This window comes from Manduca sexta, chromosome 11 (genome assembly GCF_014839805.1).
Source record: "Manduca sexta isolate Smith_Timp_Sample1 chromosome 11, JHU_Msex_v1.0, whole genome shotgun sequence".
NCBI lineage: Eukaryota > Metazoa > Arthropoda > Insecta > Lepidoptera > Sphingidae > Manduca > Manduca sexta.
This window is the reverse complement of record NC_051125.1, coordinates 2,346,033-2,361,980: the sequence shown is the minus strand read 5'-3', so window position 1 is coordinate 2,361,980 and position 15,948 is coordinate 2,346,033. Positions and strand designations below refer to the sequence as shown.

General features: G+C 35.1%; 1 protein-coding gene across 2 annotated transcripts in view; it reads left to right on the top strand.

Annotated features, from left to right (window-relative positions):
- LOC115447191 (alpha-(1,6)-fucosyltransferase) overlaps positions 1–15,948 on the top strand; it is a 41,898-nt gene that overhangs the window by 5,237 nt on the left and 20,713 nt on the right. The window contains exons 2-4 of one of the 2 annotated variants that reach the window (XM_030174173.2): positions 6,112–6,302; positions 10,004–10,126; positions 10,576–10,791. In XM_030174173.2, coding sequence (XP_030030033.2) covers positions 6,169–6,302; positions 10,004–10,126; positions 10,576–10,791 — 473 coding nt within the window. In that variant the 5' untranslated portion in view covers positions 6,112–6,168. Of the gene's footprint in view, positions 1–6,111; positions 6,303–9,994; positions 10,127–10,575; positions 10,792–15,948 lie in introns of both variants that reach the window. The other variant, XM_037437403.1, reaches the window with a different exon arrangement.

Sequence of the window (15,948 nt, the reverse complement as noted above, 5' to 3'; positions counted from 1 at the left end):
CGCACTAAATTATTAAAGTCGGGAACGTAAAGTAAAATGCAAGCCTAAGTTAACCGTTTCCATGCAGCTGTCGTGCTATCACGTCGTATCGAATAGTTCTTATAGAGAACGTATTATTCCGTCCAAATAAAGAGCTTTTATGTGCGGCGTCAGACAAAGACTTACTCTCAGTGAATGCGTACGTGGCCTTTCTTCTGCATTCCCGTTTGGCAAGACCATATTTTAGGGTAGCGATTTTATATTGGAACTAAAATTCTTGAATATCTCTAGGTATAGCGAGGGTAAATTAATTCGCATAAAACGCCTTAGTGTTATGTATTTATATATTACTAGTAGCTTTTGCTCGCGGCTTCGCCCGCGTGAAGGAGTTTTTCGGCATAAAAGTCCCGCTATATATTTTCCTGGGATAGAAAGTAGCCTATAACCTTCCCAGGATCAACTATATCCATACGAAACTTCATAAAAATCCGTTCAGTAGATTTTGAGAAAATCGATACCACACAGATGGACAGAAATGGCTCACTTTTTTAGTCATAAGGGCTTCCACATAAAAGGTACATATATGCTGTCGCAGACTTTTATTTAGAGCTATTTAAGACAAACAATTCTACGGTTCATCATCTTTGTCTAACTCCAACAGTTTAGGCAGCGTACGCCAAGATAGCATTTTTTTTCCGACTTACTTGATATGTATCGTTATATTATGACCAAATTACACAAAATCATTATAAATTATTATGTTATTAGCCTATGTGTTATTCTGATGTATAACCAATATGACTGTAAAGTTTCATCCAATTCCGTTCAGTAGTTTTTTCGTGAAGGAGGAACAAACATACATACATCCATACATCCATCCTCACAAACTTTCGCATTTATAATATTAGTAAGATAAGCTCGCGGATAGGCAGACGGATAACTAGTGCACTCCCATATAACACATTATCAACGTTTACACATCCGCCTTATCCGTGAGGTTATTCAGATTTTTTCGACATGAAAACTGTCAACATTTTTCGTTGCCCGATTAATAGAGAATTGAACCGAGAATCTACCGGACGTAAATACGCTTTCACAAGACCGATAGGGGTCTATTAAGAATACGATTTTGTAAGTACATACTTATAAATTTAATAGCTTCATAAATATTAATTACTAAGAAGTTTGTACCTTGTTGCTAAAGGCCGGATTAAAATAGTGTTCAAGAGAATCGTTACCTCTTTGGGATATTACTTTTTTATAGCCTTGTTATATTATGGATTCCATCAGTGTTTGCTTTTTATGAGCAAGCACGTTTTTTTTTTATTTTTATCTTATTATTACGTCCTTACGGAAGTCACGGTCGTTTACACTATTTTTAGGTTACTTCCCTAGCGTGTTTAATAAAAAATATTTTTTTAATAATACGAATTTTATTAAGATTGCGAAAGTTTTTGACGCTGTTTTAATGTTTGATAATGAAATTTAGGTTATAGGCAGACCATGTCCTAGAGTAATATATAGGTACTTAGTACTTTTCCTTTTATCTTCCCCACTGTGTACTTTTCCTTTTTCGAGAAAGTACACAGTGGGGCTCTGATCCCACGATGCGTTTCTCGCGTTTCTCACGGGCGGAACCGCGAATAACACCTATATTAGTTTTAAAAAAACGTCACTGTTCAGTAGTCGATGGCACTCTTTTATGTAATATGTAAATCTGCTTTGTTGATATTTCTTAATAGAGATATAGAAACTAGAACGGCTATTGTTCGGGAACCATTACCCAACAAGAATATAAACAACCGTACGCACAGCTAAACACATTGAAAGCGAGAACCCATGGTGTTTTTGTTATGGCTGGCTGCATTAGAAAGTTGAGGTTCGATTCCAATTTACATTTACCAAATAACTATTATCTATAATCTAACAGACACAGTGACTTCCGACTCTAGTGAGAAAAATTATAGGTTGTTAAGGAATTTCGAGTCTTACGGAACCAAATTTTGGAGACTGGAAATAAATATTGGAGTATCGTGAAATATGATTAGATAAGTAATATTTATGTTTTATAATTCCAACTGCTGTGCCTTTACTATTGGATGAGGAAAAGGCCTTTCGATCAAAACCGCGTTAAAGCTCTTTTTCTCGGAGTAATGTCTAGTCTTTTTAAAGATTCAAATAGTAATTAGAGTGCGTTCGGCTAATTTCGGACGGTTTTTCGGTCTGTTGCGAGGAGTCTCGAAAATATTTTTTTTCTCATAAAATACTCTTAATTTAATCCTAGATATGCCCTACATATGCAAAATACATCGACGAACTAAACATAAAACATCTTCACAAGTGTTCGTATTGATATTGGTATATTTTATAGTTGATCCTATTTAATATTCAAGAAAGCGGTTGTGTGGGTAGCTTCTGCGTGTCTGGGCGAGTCACGTGGTTGCTGTTTATTTATTTTTTGTTTGTCATTTTTGTCATTATGACCTGCAATTAACTCGTACTCTTTATTGAAATTATACTGGCTGATTTAAAATGTATTCTAAATTCAAAATGACTAATCTAATTAGAGTGGTTACTATGTTGATTTTGCGATTAGTGATAGCTTATTGGTGTCAACTGTCAACACGTTACCATTTTAGGTTTAATTTAATTCCGATTGTGTTTTTCTTAGTCACGAACCGTCTTACGGTCGTTTTCAATAAACGATCACAACCTCAATCTGATTCCGAGAATGAACCAATCAAATAACTCATTTGTAAGTATGTATAAAAAACTTCGGTCTGATTGGTCCATTTCCGCAATAGATCGAAAAATGCGATTGGGATCACTTATTGTAAATGGCGGCAAGTGTTTGGTTTCGAGTAATGGAATATCGTTAGATTTCTATTTATATTTAGATAGAATATTACTTCTGTGTATGTATCTTTATCACACTACAAAGTATAAAGTAAACAAACGTACATCAATCACGCTTTTATTTCCGAAGGGATAGGGTAGAGGTGCAACCTGGACATACACTTCTAGTTACTGCAGTGTACGATAAAGTTTATTCTTATGGTGTCACGGACTAAGGCTTTCAGTCTAAAACTAATCTGCAAATATTTGCAAACCTCGAAATTGATGTCACTGTGATAATCAAATCCTGTGAGCAAATTACGACATGAAGCATATCAAAAAATGTTTTAACAATGAACAACATGCTAGCGAAATGTTACTTCCAAAATTGTTCGATCGCTTAATTGACGTATGTGTTGTCTTTCTATAAAATAATGTAACAAAACACATAAAAACATAAGTACCCGTTTCTAGCATCTAGGTCATAAACACATTCAAGTACCAACGCCTTCCCGTTTCATTACAAATACATTAGTCTATCGTTTCGAACGCGTCATGAAGTCGAAATTCTCTGTTCACTATCATCTTGTATGTTAAAGAGTTGTATCGTGGGATGTCATCGTGCCATTTCGGTTTACCTTTGATATTTTCTGTGAAGGAATGTGTTTACTGCGTCTGGTCGTGTTTACCAAGACGGTTCGGTGCTGTGATATGTCGGTTGAGCGCAGGCTTACTTTATTTTAAATATTTGAGTGTTCACATTAAAACGTGATTGAATTTTAAACCGTGCAAAGGAAAGAGACTATTTTTAGCTTCAGCAATCCTTGAAGGGATATTTGGTAGAGGCACGTTGTAGATCAGAGGCTCCCAAAGTATTTGTTGCCACGCCACTCTGCTGCCTAAAATAGAAATGGCCACGCCCTTTCTTCAATGCATAGAAGAGGAAGCCAAGGGCTCACTAAGTATCTTAACTAATATCATGAAGCTGTGTTTGTTTATTTATGTCTTCACGCCTTTATTACTCTTAGCGATGATCACGGAAATTTGCATATACGTTGTAATGGGTACAGAGGGACATATTACAGTTAATAAATAAATAAAATACTTTATTTATCACCTAGGCGAACAAATTTGCATTTATGATACGTCAAAACATTGTACAAGAATAATTATCATTATTTCTATATAACAATTAAAATCATTTATATAACTATGAACATTTTAAATTAGGGATAAAATTTATAATGAATATAAAATACAAACCGAAGTAGCCAGCTCGGGCTGGCAGGTAGGGGGAAATAATCCTCACCGGTGAGGACATGAGCCCTCATCTAGCTAACCTACCAGCCCTTCACTAGCTACCTAAGTAGTTGAAGAATCAAAACTGATTTACAAAATCTACATTGACGCCCCATACTACATGTTGTCACGCCTTTATAGGGGGACCAAAATGATCTTACGCTCGAACATTTCTTCTAATGTTGTGATCATGGCCAGCGGTCACTTCCCATTTTCCAGATTGTTCTCTGCTCAAAAAATTTACCTTTTTATCCTTATTTAGTTTAGGGTTTTTATCCATAAAGGATATGCCAACACCAAAATTAACCTTTTTATTGGTTACATTATAGAAGTATGTTATCAACATTAAACTATTGTATTTTAATTTTGTATTCATAAACCGGTTTGGACTTATTATCTATGTTAACAACCCACTCTTATCAAAATTATAATTTGAAAGTTAACGAAATACGTATATTGTTGAATCGATTTTGTGTTAAACTTGTTTTAGACACGGTTGGGTGAACAAATACGCTGTTTTGGTCTAAATTTTTTATTAGGAAAATGTGCACTATTTATTTAGTTATTATTATGTGGGAATAATATAAGTAGAGATAATCGAAAGAAAAGTAATTCTTATCGGCAATGAACTAGTTTCATCCAGGTATAATGGTTTCTAGAACTTACATTTTTCTACAGAAGTACCTAAATTTGATTGAGTGATCAAAAGTACCTATTTTAACTTCTAGAATTTTCCAATACTTGTTTCTGCAAAGAACATAAAAGGCGACCACTATAATGTAAAACTCAAGTGCATAGATTATTTGTAATAAGCGCATGCAATGCCTGTTAGTGATAAGGCTTATATCAACAGCACGCGACCTAAATCCACATTGAGGATAATACTGAAAGCCTTATCAGCAATTAATCATCTTGTCACGCATGTGTTATTTGCCTAATTCACTAAAGTGAACAGTAAAGCAATTAGCGTGAGATTAAGATAATAGTGATAGTTTAATGATTATAATTGGGTTTTTGGATTAGGTTTAAGGGTTTTAATTAATCACGCTACGTTTAGCATACATTGACAGCATCAAACGGAACTCTTTCGTTGGCACTACGTTCCCCACTCTCACACATTAGATATGATCTCTCGAAATATCTCGTTACATCATTAAGTAATAGCCTGCATTTAAGAAAAAGTAGTAGTTACACAACTGGACTGTCACATATAGGAGAACTAGGTTTCATCTAGCTACGTTTTGAAGAAAACAATTGCGAATCCAAATTAAAGGTCTGTCAACGTGGTTTTACGAAAACAACAAAAATAATCAGTTGGTCGATTTTTACCCGTTATCAAACAAACCAGATTTGGATTTACCACTTGACGTCATGAAATCTACTGCCGTTATCCAGCAAACAATTATGACTTATGTGTAAATATGGTCACACATACCATACACCGCTAGCTCTCTAGTTATTGTTTGTAAGGGTTATAAGGCATTGGTGATATTGGAAATTAGCTACAGCAATCTTAATTCTGTACCGCGCCCTGGGGCAGTATCCTATACATGGATTTTTTCTGTTAAAATGCATGAAGCTGAGCAAAAGGCAATTTGAGCTATGAATCTGTAAATGCTGGGAGCATTGCGACTATACGTTATGGTTAATGTTTAGGTTCAATGTTTTTCAGCTGTCTCGTACTGGACATTTTCCATTAGTATTAAATTGTATGGACGCGGTGTTCAAAATTGTCATTGTTCGCGCCTTCCAAAACTTTGAACGTACTTTTGTTTTGTGTTAGTTTTGAGCATTGTTTTATATTAAACATATTTTGCTGCTACTTTCTCGTTATAATTTTTCCTTGTTCATCATCCTGTAATTTTCAAACCCAATCAAATTTGCATAAAGCGTAAATTGATCGTTAAAAACCACACATCAATCCGAAACATGCCAATTGACTATTTCAAACATAATATTCTACCATTATTTTCATTTAACCATTAAATTTGTTTGCAGATTAATTGCAGAGCTATGCACACGCAGCCCGAGTGACGCAATGATGCGGCCGAAGCCATGAAACACTACCCCAATGGTCACATGACATTGAACGACTACTTTATGATGTACCTGGCGAAATGGAAGCGTGTCGCAGTCGTCTTACTGGTCATATGGATCGTCGTCACTTACCTAGTTATATCGCCACTCAGGTAAGAGATCAGTATCTTGCCCGTACCAAGACATGGTCTCAAGAGCTTCCCATCCTTATTAGGCTTTGGTGCTATCACATTTCCTATGCCTGCCAAATTTAGGGAAAAATAATATATTTTATTGACACTTAATTTTCAATCTCGTTTCCACTATATTCCGTGAAATAAATTAGTAAAAGTGGGTAATTATTATACAATTCGCTTCGCCAAATGTGGTATGGTTCAATTTAACGTATTGTTTACAAAATAGTTAACCTATTATCTGTTTCCATATAAACATGTAATTAGGACGTTTGTGTTAGTGTAAAGTGTTTCCGAGAAGTTGGAAGATGTAGTGTTAGATCGAAGGCAGGTCGAAGATATTCTTGTGTTTTTCTAAATATCGTGTGTAAAGTTGGCAGCGATGTATTTGTTTACGTTAATATTGAGATACACGAAGCGGCTCGTGAAACGGTAGAAGGGCTAGAGAATAATGTTTTAACTGGAGAGTTGGGTTCGAGGAAGGAGCAAAATTTGTGCAGTTATCAGACTATCTCAATATTAATGCTGCCTCTGTTCTTCATCTACTCATATATTAATAATATCGTATTAAAGCATTCATAAATCAATGTTATGATGATAAAATGGTAATTGGTCGTATAGAAAATAAAGTATTAGTGTTGTACGTTGGACATGTTTTTAGAATTAAATATGTCTTGAATAAGGTTTGTTAAATTCTTCAACCGAATAGTCCCTTAATTAGGTTTGCTATATTCAACCGAATAGATAGATTCCTAGCAAGTTTATCCAGGCATTTAAAGTGACAAAGCCGGTTGTGGAACTAAGAGACGTAGTCCTGCATCTTCAGACATGCAGCTTCGAAAAGCGGCCGTTCATCGATTTAGTTTCGCCGGTCACGGGTTTAAAAAGCTAACCGCGTTCGGTTTTATCCGGACGTCTGGAAACCTTAGCCAGAAGCGAAGTTTCGCTTTTGACAAGGAGCGTCTGAGAGTCTACTTCGAAAAACGAAATCCGTAGTTTCGGGTGACGGATCGCACGTTTTGTTACGTAGCATATATTGCAGCAATAATTCGGTCTCTTATCCCCTCGGCCCATTGTAATAGTAGGTAAAAGAGTAGCACCCACTTTAACAACCCTTAAACCATGAGAACGAATCATGCAAAATTAATTGAATTTAAACGTAAGAATATGCCAAATGCTTAACTCATAGCTTTCTTGCAGTCATCTTTGGTAGTTAACAAACTAATTAACCTTAGGAATAATGAGACGTCACAAAAAATAATTGTAATCTGATGGGAAATTTTAAGAATTTTCCACCTCGCCGTGTTTTAAGGCTGATTTTAGCCAAAATAGCCCCCATGAAGGACTATGCTTTTTGTAATGAATATGTAAGTTAAGAGTCTGGAGAAGTTTTTGATTTACCTTAGAACCATGAAATCACCTGTTTAGGTTTTTAAATTTAAAGAAGAAAAGTTAAGTCATAATTTATAGAACATTAGTTTTTCACTTTACACCAACATTTCCATAATTTTCATTAAAGTTACGAAGCTGATTGTTTTTAGTAATAAGTACAACTAATGAGAATTTAGTTGCAATAAAAAATCTCAAATAAGTCTTCTACTTTTTTAAAAAGAAAACATTTAATCGGTGAAATCGAAAATTCTCAAAAATTCAGAAAAATATTCATAACTCGAAAACTATGAAAAATCGCGGAACATACATGGGGGTGATTCGGATACCCCAAGGGGTGCTCTATCTCTGGACCTCCGCTTGACTCGACTGTATGGGACACCCTGTATATTGATGGAAAAAACTAATGATTTCTTTAATAGATCAAACCAATGAATTTGATTTTGTTTCACAATAACTGCCTTTGCAATGAAAAAGATCATTTGTATAAAGCGAGTAAATAACATTTTAATAATAAACTTATCAATACAATAAATAATTTTACTTGTAAATTTCAATTCCAATTTGTTGTGATTTTCTCTAGTCAAATTGTCAATGCCCGTAAAGTGTCATAAATTCTAATATTCCACAGATTAAACACAATGCAATAAGACCGTCAATTGCAAAATCAGCAAAAATATTTGTTATTTTGTTACTAATAAATATTTAGAGTTATGAAATAATAGTTATATTACAGAAAAAATATTAGACATCAAACTTATATGTTTTTTTCACAAGAATGTCATAATAGGTAAAAATTTACGGTTTTTGAAGGTACACATTTCTAATCCGACACTATATTTTCATTCGAACGATTGTTTATGGTTCCGAAAGTAACGATGACGGATACGAAGTAATTTGGTAGTAGGGTTAAATCCGAAGTTCGTCGTTTCTTCGTTTCGGAACGACGTTTCGATGTTCCTTTTTCGAAGTAGATTTACTGATCTTATTGTTTGTAGTTTTCGGTATAATTTAATTTAGCATGTAATTCGGATTGTTTACCTTTGAACGGTGAATTTTTATTATTTATGATTTTTTAAAGATTTCGTTTATAAAATTATTAGTTTTATCTAATTTATTTTTATCCTTTAAAATTCTCTTGATTGCAATTGCTGTGTGGTTCTAATTATAACAAGTCCAGGTTGCAACGCGATGTTACTACAGCCTTTTTATCATGTCTGATGTATATTAAATTGGATATATAATAATATAAATAATATCAGCCCTGTATTATATACTCGCCCACTGCTGAGCACGGGCCTCCTCTACTACTGAGAGGGATTAGGCCTTAGTCCACCACGCTGGCCTAGTGCGGATTGGTAGACTTCACACACCTTCGAAATTCCTATAGAGAACTTCTCAGATGTGCAGGTTTCCTCACGATGTTTTTCCTTCACCGTTAAAGCGAACGATAAATTCACAAAGAATACACACATGATTTTAGAAAAGTCAGAGGTGTGTGCCTTTGGGATTTGAACCTGCGGACATTCGTCTTCGCAGTCCGTTCCACACCCAACTAGGCTATCGCCGCTTATTAAATTAAATTGGATACAAAAATATATTTTGATCAGATATCCTTCCACTATCATAAATCGTCTTCCTCGAAGTTACTTTACGACATAATGCATACGTAGTACTAATTGTAATCTCCACTTTAGATGTAAACCTGCTCAATGCCACTTCACCTTGTTAATGTTTCGAGCTGTCATAATGTGTTATTGTTTTATTACAAGAGTGCTTATTACAATGCAATAAACGCGTAAGTGTTATGTTGTGGTTGTCATCTGTAATGGTTACTCTGGTATTGTTTTGTACTTTGCAAAAGTTACAACTTCTATTTTCAAAGATTATACTTTATAATATCCCTCTCAGTAGTAGAGGAGGCCCGTGCTCAGCAGTAGGTGGGTATATAATACAGGGCTGATATTATTATTATTATTATACTTTATAACGCTTTTGATAGAATTCGTGAAGAACTCCAAATAAGTCCAATTGACTTCCTGTTTAATAAATATGTTTCATAAAATCAAAAACTAATGATTTACTAGATGCCATTAAAATATTATCTTCAAAATTACAATATATGTCCCTTACCGATGTTTCTATTGTATATTGCAGATAACATACTGGATTATCATTAATTATTACATGCTTATATACTTCTTTATCGTTCTCTTTATTTAGTTTACCTAACTAGTTAATTTCAGTACTATTTGTACCTTGAACACGTTTTGTATACAAAGTGTTTTCAGATGCAACGGTAGCGCAGACGAGGCTCCGGAGTTCCAGGAGAGGTTGAAACGTGTCTCCTCACAGCTGGAGACGCTTAGACACCAGCACAACAATCTCATAGCACAGATCAGAAGATCATCAGGGTGAGTACCAGTTTAGAAGTTTGATTCCTATACTATTAAATCCAAATTTAATTTAGATTTGGCTAATATTGTAAGAGAGATTTAATTAATTTGACAGCATCTGTGACGTCGCTTGCAGCTTGCTGTACAACTTGGTAGTATCTTGTTCTCGAGGTTCAGTGGTTACACATTTGCGTTGTGTTTATATATTCTGCCTGTAATTCATGAAGGATTGAGGAATGTATACTGTCACTAGATAGCATAGTCACCTTGTGCCCGCATAGAGAAAACCTTGCGATGATTATTATTTATGTTATTAGGGTCAGTTTTTATATATTTTAAGTAGGTCTCAAAAGTTGAATACACATGAAAATTATGCGGGCTTAACTTATTTTAGGTACCACTTTCATGTGTATAGGGCGTTAAAACTTTTTTGACTACGTTAGTCATAGTTTTTTTTTTTATTTTAGACTAAACGGCAACTTCAAAGACATTGACACAGGGGCCCTGTTCCTAAACGCGGGCCAGGGTCCCACAGAAGAGTACGAGAACCTCAGGCGGAGGATACATTCCAATACAAAGGAGCTGTGGTACTACGTGAGCCATGAGCTGGGCAAACTGATCCACGAGGAGAATAAGGAGGAGAAGATACAGGCGATACTCGACCAAGTGGCTGACAGGAAAAGGTTGGTTTTACTTTAATACCAGGGATGTAAAGATTATTTTTCAATCAGGAGACATTCCGATACTGAAGTTTCATGTGAAACGGTTTGTGATTATTTTGCCTTGTATTTTAAAATTATAGTATAAACTAGCTTCCGCTCGCAGCTTCGCCCGCGTGGATTTCAGACTTCAAAAATGGAGCCGGTCGCGAACGTTCGAGAATGTTCGTTTTACGAAACTACTCGCTAGGTGATTCGCTAGCCTCTAGGTGCCAAGCAAGCCGCCTGCCTGTGCGTTCGCGACCTTACATATATACAAAAATAATCCTTATAGCATGATTCAGTATTCACGCATGATGGCTTATTATTAGCGTATTTCATGTATAACTTTGGTGTTTCTATACCGATTTCTATGATTATTTTTTATGGAATATTTAATAATGTTAACTTTTTTAATTAGGGATGACTGAGAGTGTTATAAACGTAAGAGTAGACAAATATAATGAGAAAGCTTCGAACTGCTAAGCTATCGGGAGTTACACGTGTTATTGTGAGTCAACCATAAAAGATAGACATATGCTGTCGTGGGATATTTTTTACATAATTTTAAGGAGAACATTTCCGTCATACATGATTTCTGTGTAGCTTTAACCATTAAGGTTACACACGCGACGGAAGCTTAAAAAATGGAGTAACTTCTCCCGTTTTCCCAACATTTCCCTTCACTGCTCTGCTGCTATTAATTGTAGCGTGATGAAAAGTATACTATAACCACCACAGAAGTATGACAAATAATTGTACCAAGTTTCGTTAAAATCCGTCGAGTAGTTTTTGTTTCTATAACGGTTATACAGACAGACAGACAGACAGACAGACAGACAGACAGACAAAAATTTTACTAATTGCATTTTTGGCATCAGTATCGATCCCTAATCACCCCCTGATAGTTATTTTGGAAATATATTTCATGTACAGAATTGACCTCTCTACAGATTTATTATAAGTATAGATAACTTGTAGATTAATTACTCCGAATGTAGCGCAAGCAGGCATACAAATAGCTGGCTCACTTTTGCAATATACTTTTCTAATTTTGATAATTGGAAAAATTGTATTTAATGTTGTCGCGTTGGTAAAACTTAGAAAAGTAATTCATTCTTTGTTCCCCATTTATTTTCCTTACTTTTTTTTCTACTAAAAAAAGACACGGAATCACGCGTTATATATAATCCAATTTGATGAAAAGAATATAACATAGAACTTCGTAATAGCCAGCGATATGCTAATAGTTTTGACTCTAAGTATAGTCCAGTGCCAAGAAAATGTCAATGCGTTTGCCTTTATGGCGTATTTTAATAGCATATTTATGGAACGATTGTTCACTGTTTTACGATCTTTCTTAATTCTAAAAGTAGCTGGAATGCTTAAACATAAATTATTATTTTTTTACAATTTTTAGGAAAATTAACAGCTAAGAAATAAAGGGCAATTATAAGTTTTCCACAAATATTATAGTTCAAAAAGACAATCACACTTCAATTTTGATACTTATTAGAACGTGGCAGATAAGATAATGCCGGTACCACATATGTATACGAAAATATTTGCATACATAATATGCCCAAAGCAATGTCGATGTTATATACTTTCAGTTTTACTTATAAACTTGTTGTAGCGTTAAGAGGTGATTAAGAATTGCTTAAATAGTTGTCAAAAACATCACTGGTTTCCTAGTTTAAACCTTATTAAGAAGCAAGATGGCCGATTTTGACTTACAGCTGATCGAGTAAATTTGTGTATTAAATAACCATAGCTTTGCGAAATTTTTATAAGTAAGAGAATTTATGTAGAAAGTTGATTTTAGATAGGCCAAAATTTCACAAATATTCTCTCAAATACGCCGAGGTTGGTACCGGTTTATTCACCGGGTATGACATATCTAATTCATAATAATATTGTAGTTATATTTTTTTATCATATCTGTACTATTATACTACTATATAAAGCTGAATGGTTTGTTGGTTTGATCGCGCTATTCTCAGGAGCTACTGATTTGAATTGATAAATTCTTTTAGTGTTGGATAGACCATTTATCGAGGAAGGCTATAGGCCAGGAATGGCGAACCATTATTGGTTGAAGAGTAATTATTCAAAAAAAAAAGTGCCGCTAACGTACCAAGACCGGTCTTATCTATCCGAGTGTCCCCTTTTAGCGACTTTTTTTTCTCCTAACAATGTTTTAGTTGGATTTTATGCGTGCCTGAATTATTTTGTCTCGTGCTATCACTGGCACTCGTGCTAATGGTTCGCCATCCCTGCTATATAGGCTAAATAATTATTTATAATATGTATGACTATAACTATTTCATCAGAATCCAGACTGAAGTCTGCAGCAGCGTCTGCACGCAACACCAATTTATTTTATTTTAGCTCGTTTGTGATTTTGCAAATACAAAACCTATTACATGTCTATGCAATTTTTACTTTGTAAGTTGTAACACGAAAATTGATCATGGTCACTTGAATTAAATCCTAGAGACTATCTCGACGGAATAGTATTACGTTCGCGGTATAACACTGTTCTCACTAATGCTCCGGGTTCGAATCTCAGGTTTTTTTTAAATTAAAATACTTTATTTATGACGTAGGCGAATAAAGTTGCACTTATGATACGTTAAAACGATGTATAGGAATACTAACTATTATTTCTAAATAACAATTAAAATTACTTACATATCTATAGACATCTTTAAATTAGGAATAACAAATTATAAATCAAAATAGCCAGCTCGGGCTAGCTGGTTGGGTAAAATGATACTGGGTTTTATTCTCAATGAAATTCCGGAGTTTGGAATTTGTTATTCGCTATGGAGATAGGATCGTCCCCTATAATCATGGGATGGAACGCACAGGCGGAACGTGGGTGCCTTGGTTACAACTCTGCCTACACCTTCGGGTATAAGGCGTGATGTGTCTTGTTAGACATCCTTTTTAATATTTTAGGACGATGAAGTAACTTCTAATGAATTCTTATATTCATTATGCAGGTCCGTACATTGTATATACAACATAAATTCTCAAGTTAGTGCGAATTAAGCAGGATAGTATATTGCGAAGTTGGCAATTTTCCAGTGTTAACATGGGGTCTGTTGTGTTGGTAATGTAATCTGTGTTTTAGAGAATCTCGGTGGTCATGACTTGATCAATTATCTAAGCGTCAGTGGTTGGTTGTAGAAATATGCGAGACAGTGGTACTCTACACGGACTATTGCCTGTCAAAGTACATCTTAATTTATGAGTTTGCATTCAATAGCTCACGTCGTAGCCTTCACCGCTATTCTTTAGACAAAATATATTGTAATTTGTAAAATTCTACGGGATAATTTAACTCCCTGTTAGTGACGAATAGTCAGAATCATATCAGTAATTCCGTAGACAACGTCTTACATCTCAATATTTCCTCTTTATACTAAAGGCATTTTAAAAAACAAAGTCACGGCGACACCTAGTCTAGTGAAATCTCCCGAGCGATGATTTCCGGCCTTTCGCAGTATCGCGCGATGTCGAAATCCACGGAGAGTGCACGCGGCGACCTTCAGCTCTCCGTTGCCGGCACACATCCGATATGGTCACGCTACATAGCCACTGCTGAATGAAATGCATTGTGGGTGATGAAAGTTTTAAAAAAATATAGTTTTAAAATGGCAAGGGTCATATTGTGAGCTGGGACTTTAGGAAATCTTATCATTTTACCTCTTGTAATCTGCAGTCTATCTGAGAAGGTAATACAAGTCTGAGTAAGTAAAACTGCAACTGAAGAAGTAAGAAGTTTGATTATTGTAATTGTGTTCTGATTTTAACAAGGGAAAAAAAATTACTGGTCATTATGAGAGTAAATCCGATGTCGTAGGTTGACGGACCTAGGGCAGTGTAGTCAGTAAGTATTTTGTGGTAAAATATATTTTCAACTCCTCCGTATAATTAATTTCGTTGCGGGTTGAGATTAGGTCCCCAGAGACTCGCTGAGCATCACCGCTCGGTGTCAAAATGCGTGCTACTGCCGATTCTGGCTTACATGAGTTGCAGAGTTGCAGTGTGAGGGCGGTATGGTAATAAAAGTACTTTGTAATCAGAAGTTCTATGTGCAACTGTAGATAGTGTATTCACTGCTTTCCAAAGGCGACATTAATAGACCAGTAGGGATGGCACTAAAAAATTAATACGTATCGCGTAGTGCTTTTGTTTTACCAGTTTTCTTACCAAAAGTTATTCACCATTTCCTTGAAAAGTTTTAATAAACATTTCAAACGCGGGTCTAATGCGCTCGGGCCGTTTATTTTCTCATTAGCTCGCCGCTATAAAATGATTTTAATATCCCGTTCCGTTCCACGCGGGCGATGTTCAAATTGTTTGTTTTATCACCGACCGTTTTATACGCTCGCCGCTTCTGTCGTGTGGGGAAATTATGGCTGTGTGATATGTTATGCGAGTTTGGATGTTTTATATCTATGTTACGGTTGCCATAAAAAAAAACCATGCCATAAAACATCCAAAGTAAAGTTTTACATTTTAATATTGCGATGTAGTCCATTGAAATGTTACATTTTTTAGGCTTTACCTTGCGTTTTTTAGAGGACGCAATTTTATTTTTTTGAAGTGTAGGGGGGGTCAGTCTAAAGCTAAAACCAAGTTTGTGGGGTCGCCACCCTTGTCCCACGGCCGCCATCTTGAAAATACGGGTTGAAATGGTTTTTACGATGTATCGCTTAAACTATTTATCTGACAAAAAAAATGTATAAATATTTTTTGTTGCAAATTAAATTCTCTACAACTTTGGTCTAATAACTTTTGTCGTAGAACTATAAATAAAAAGTTATAAGCAAAATGTTAAGAAATTCAATGTTAAGCAATGTCCATTGCAACGTCATCAGAACGTGTGTTTATAAGGTTCATAATACTTTTTTGTACTCTCATTAATACCCAAATACCCAAGGGACCATTAGGGAACAAAGAACATCTGCCTGCTATTATTATTATTATTTCTAACCTCTCTTATTGTAAGAATAGCTGATAATATTGTGTTGAAGTTGTCGTTCAACTTATATCTTTTAGTTGTGCTACATATTTCTGTACGTGCGGATGTATTTTATTCTGTTTTTAATTATGAAGACGATTTCGAAT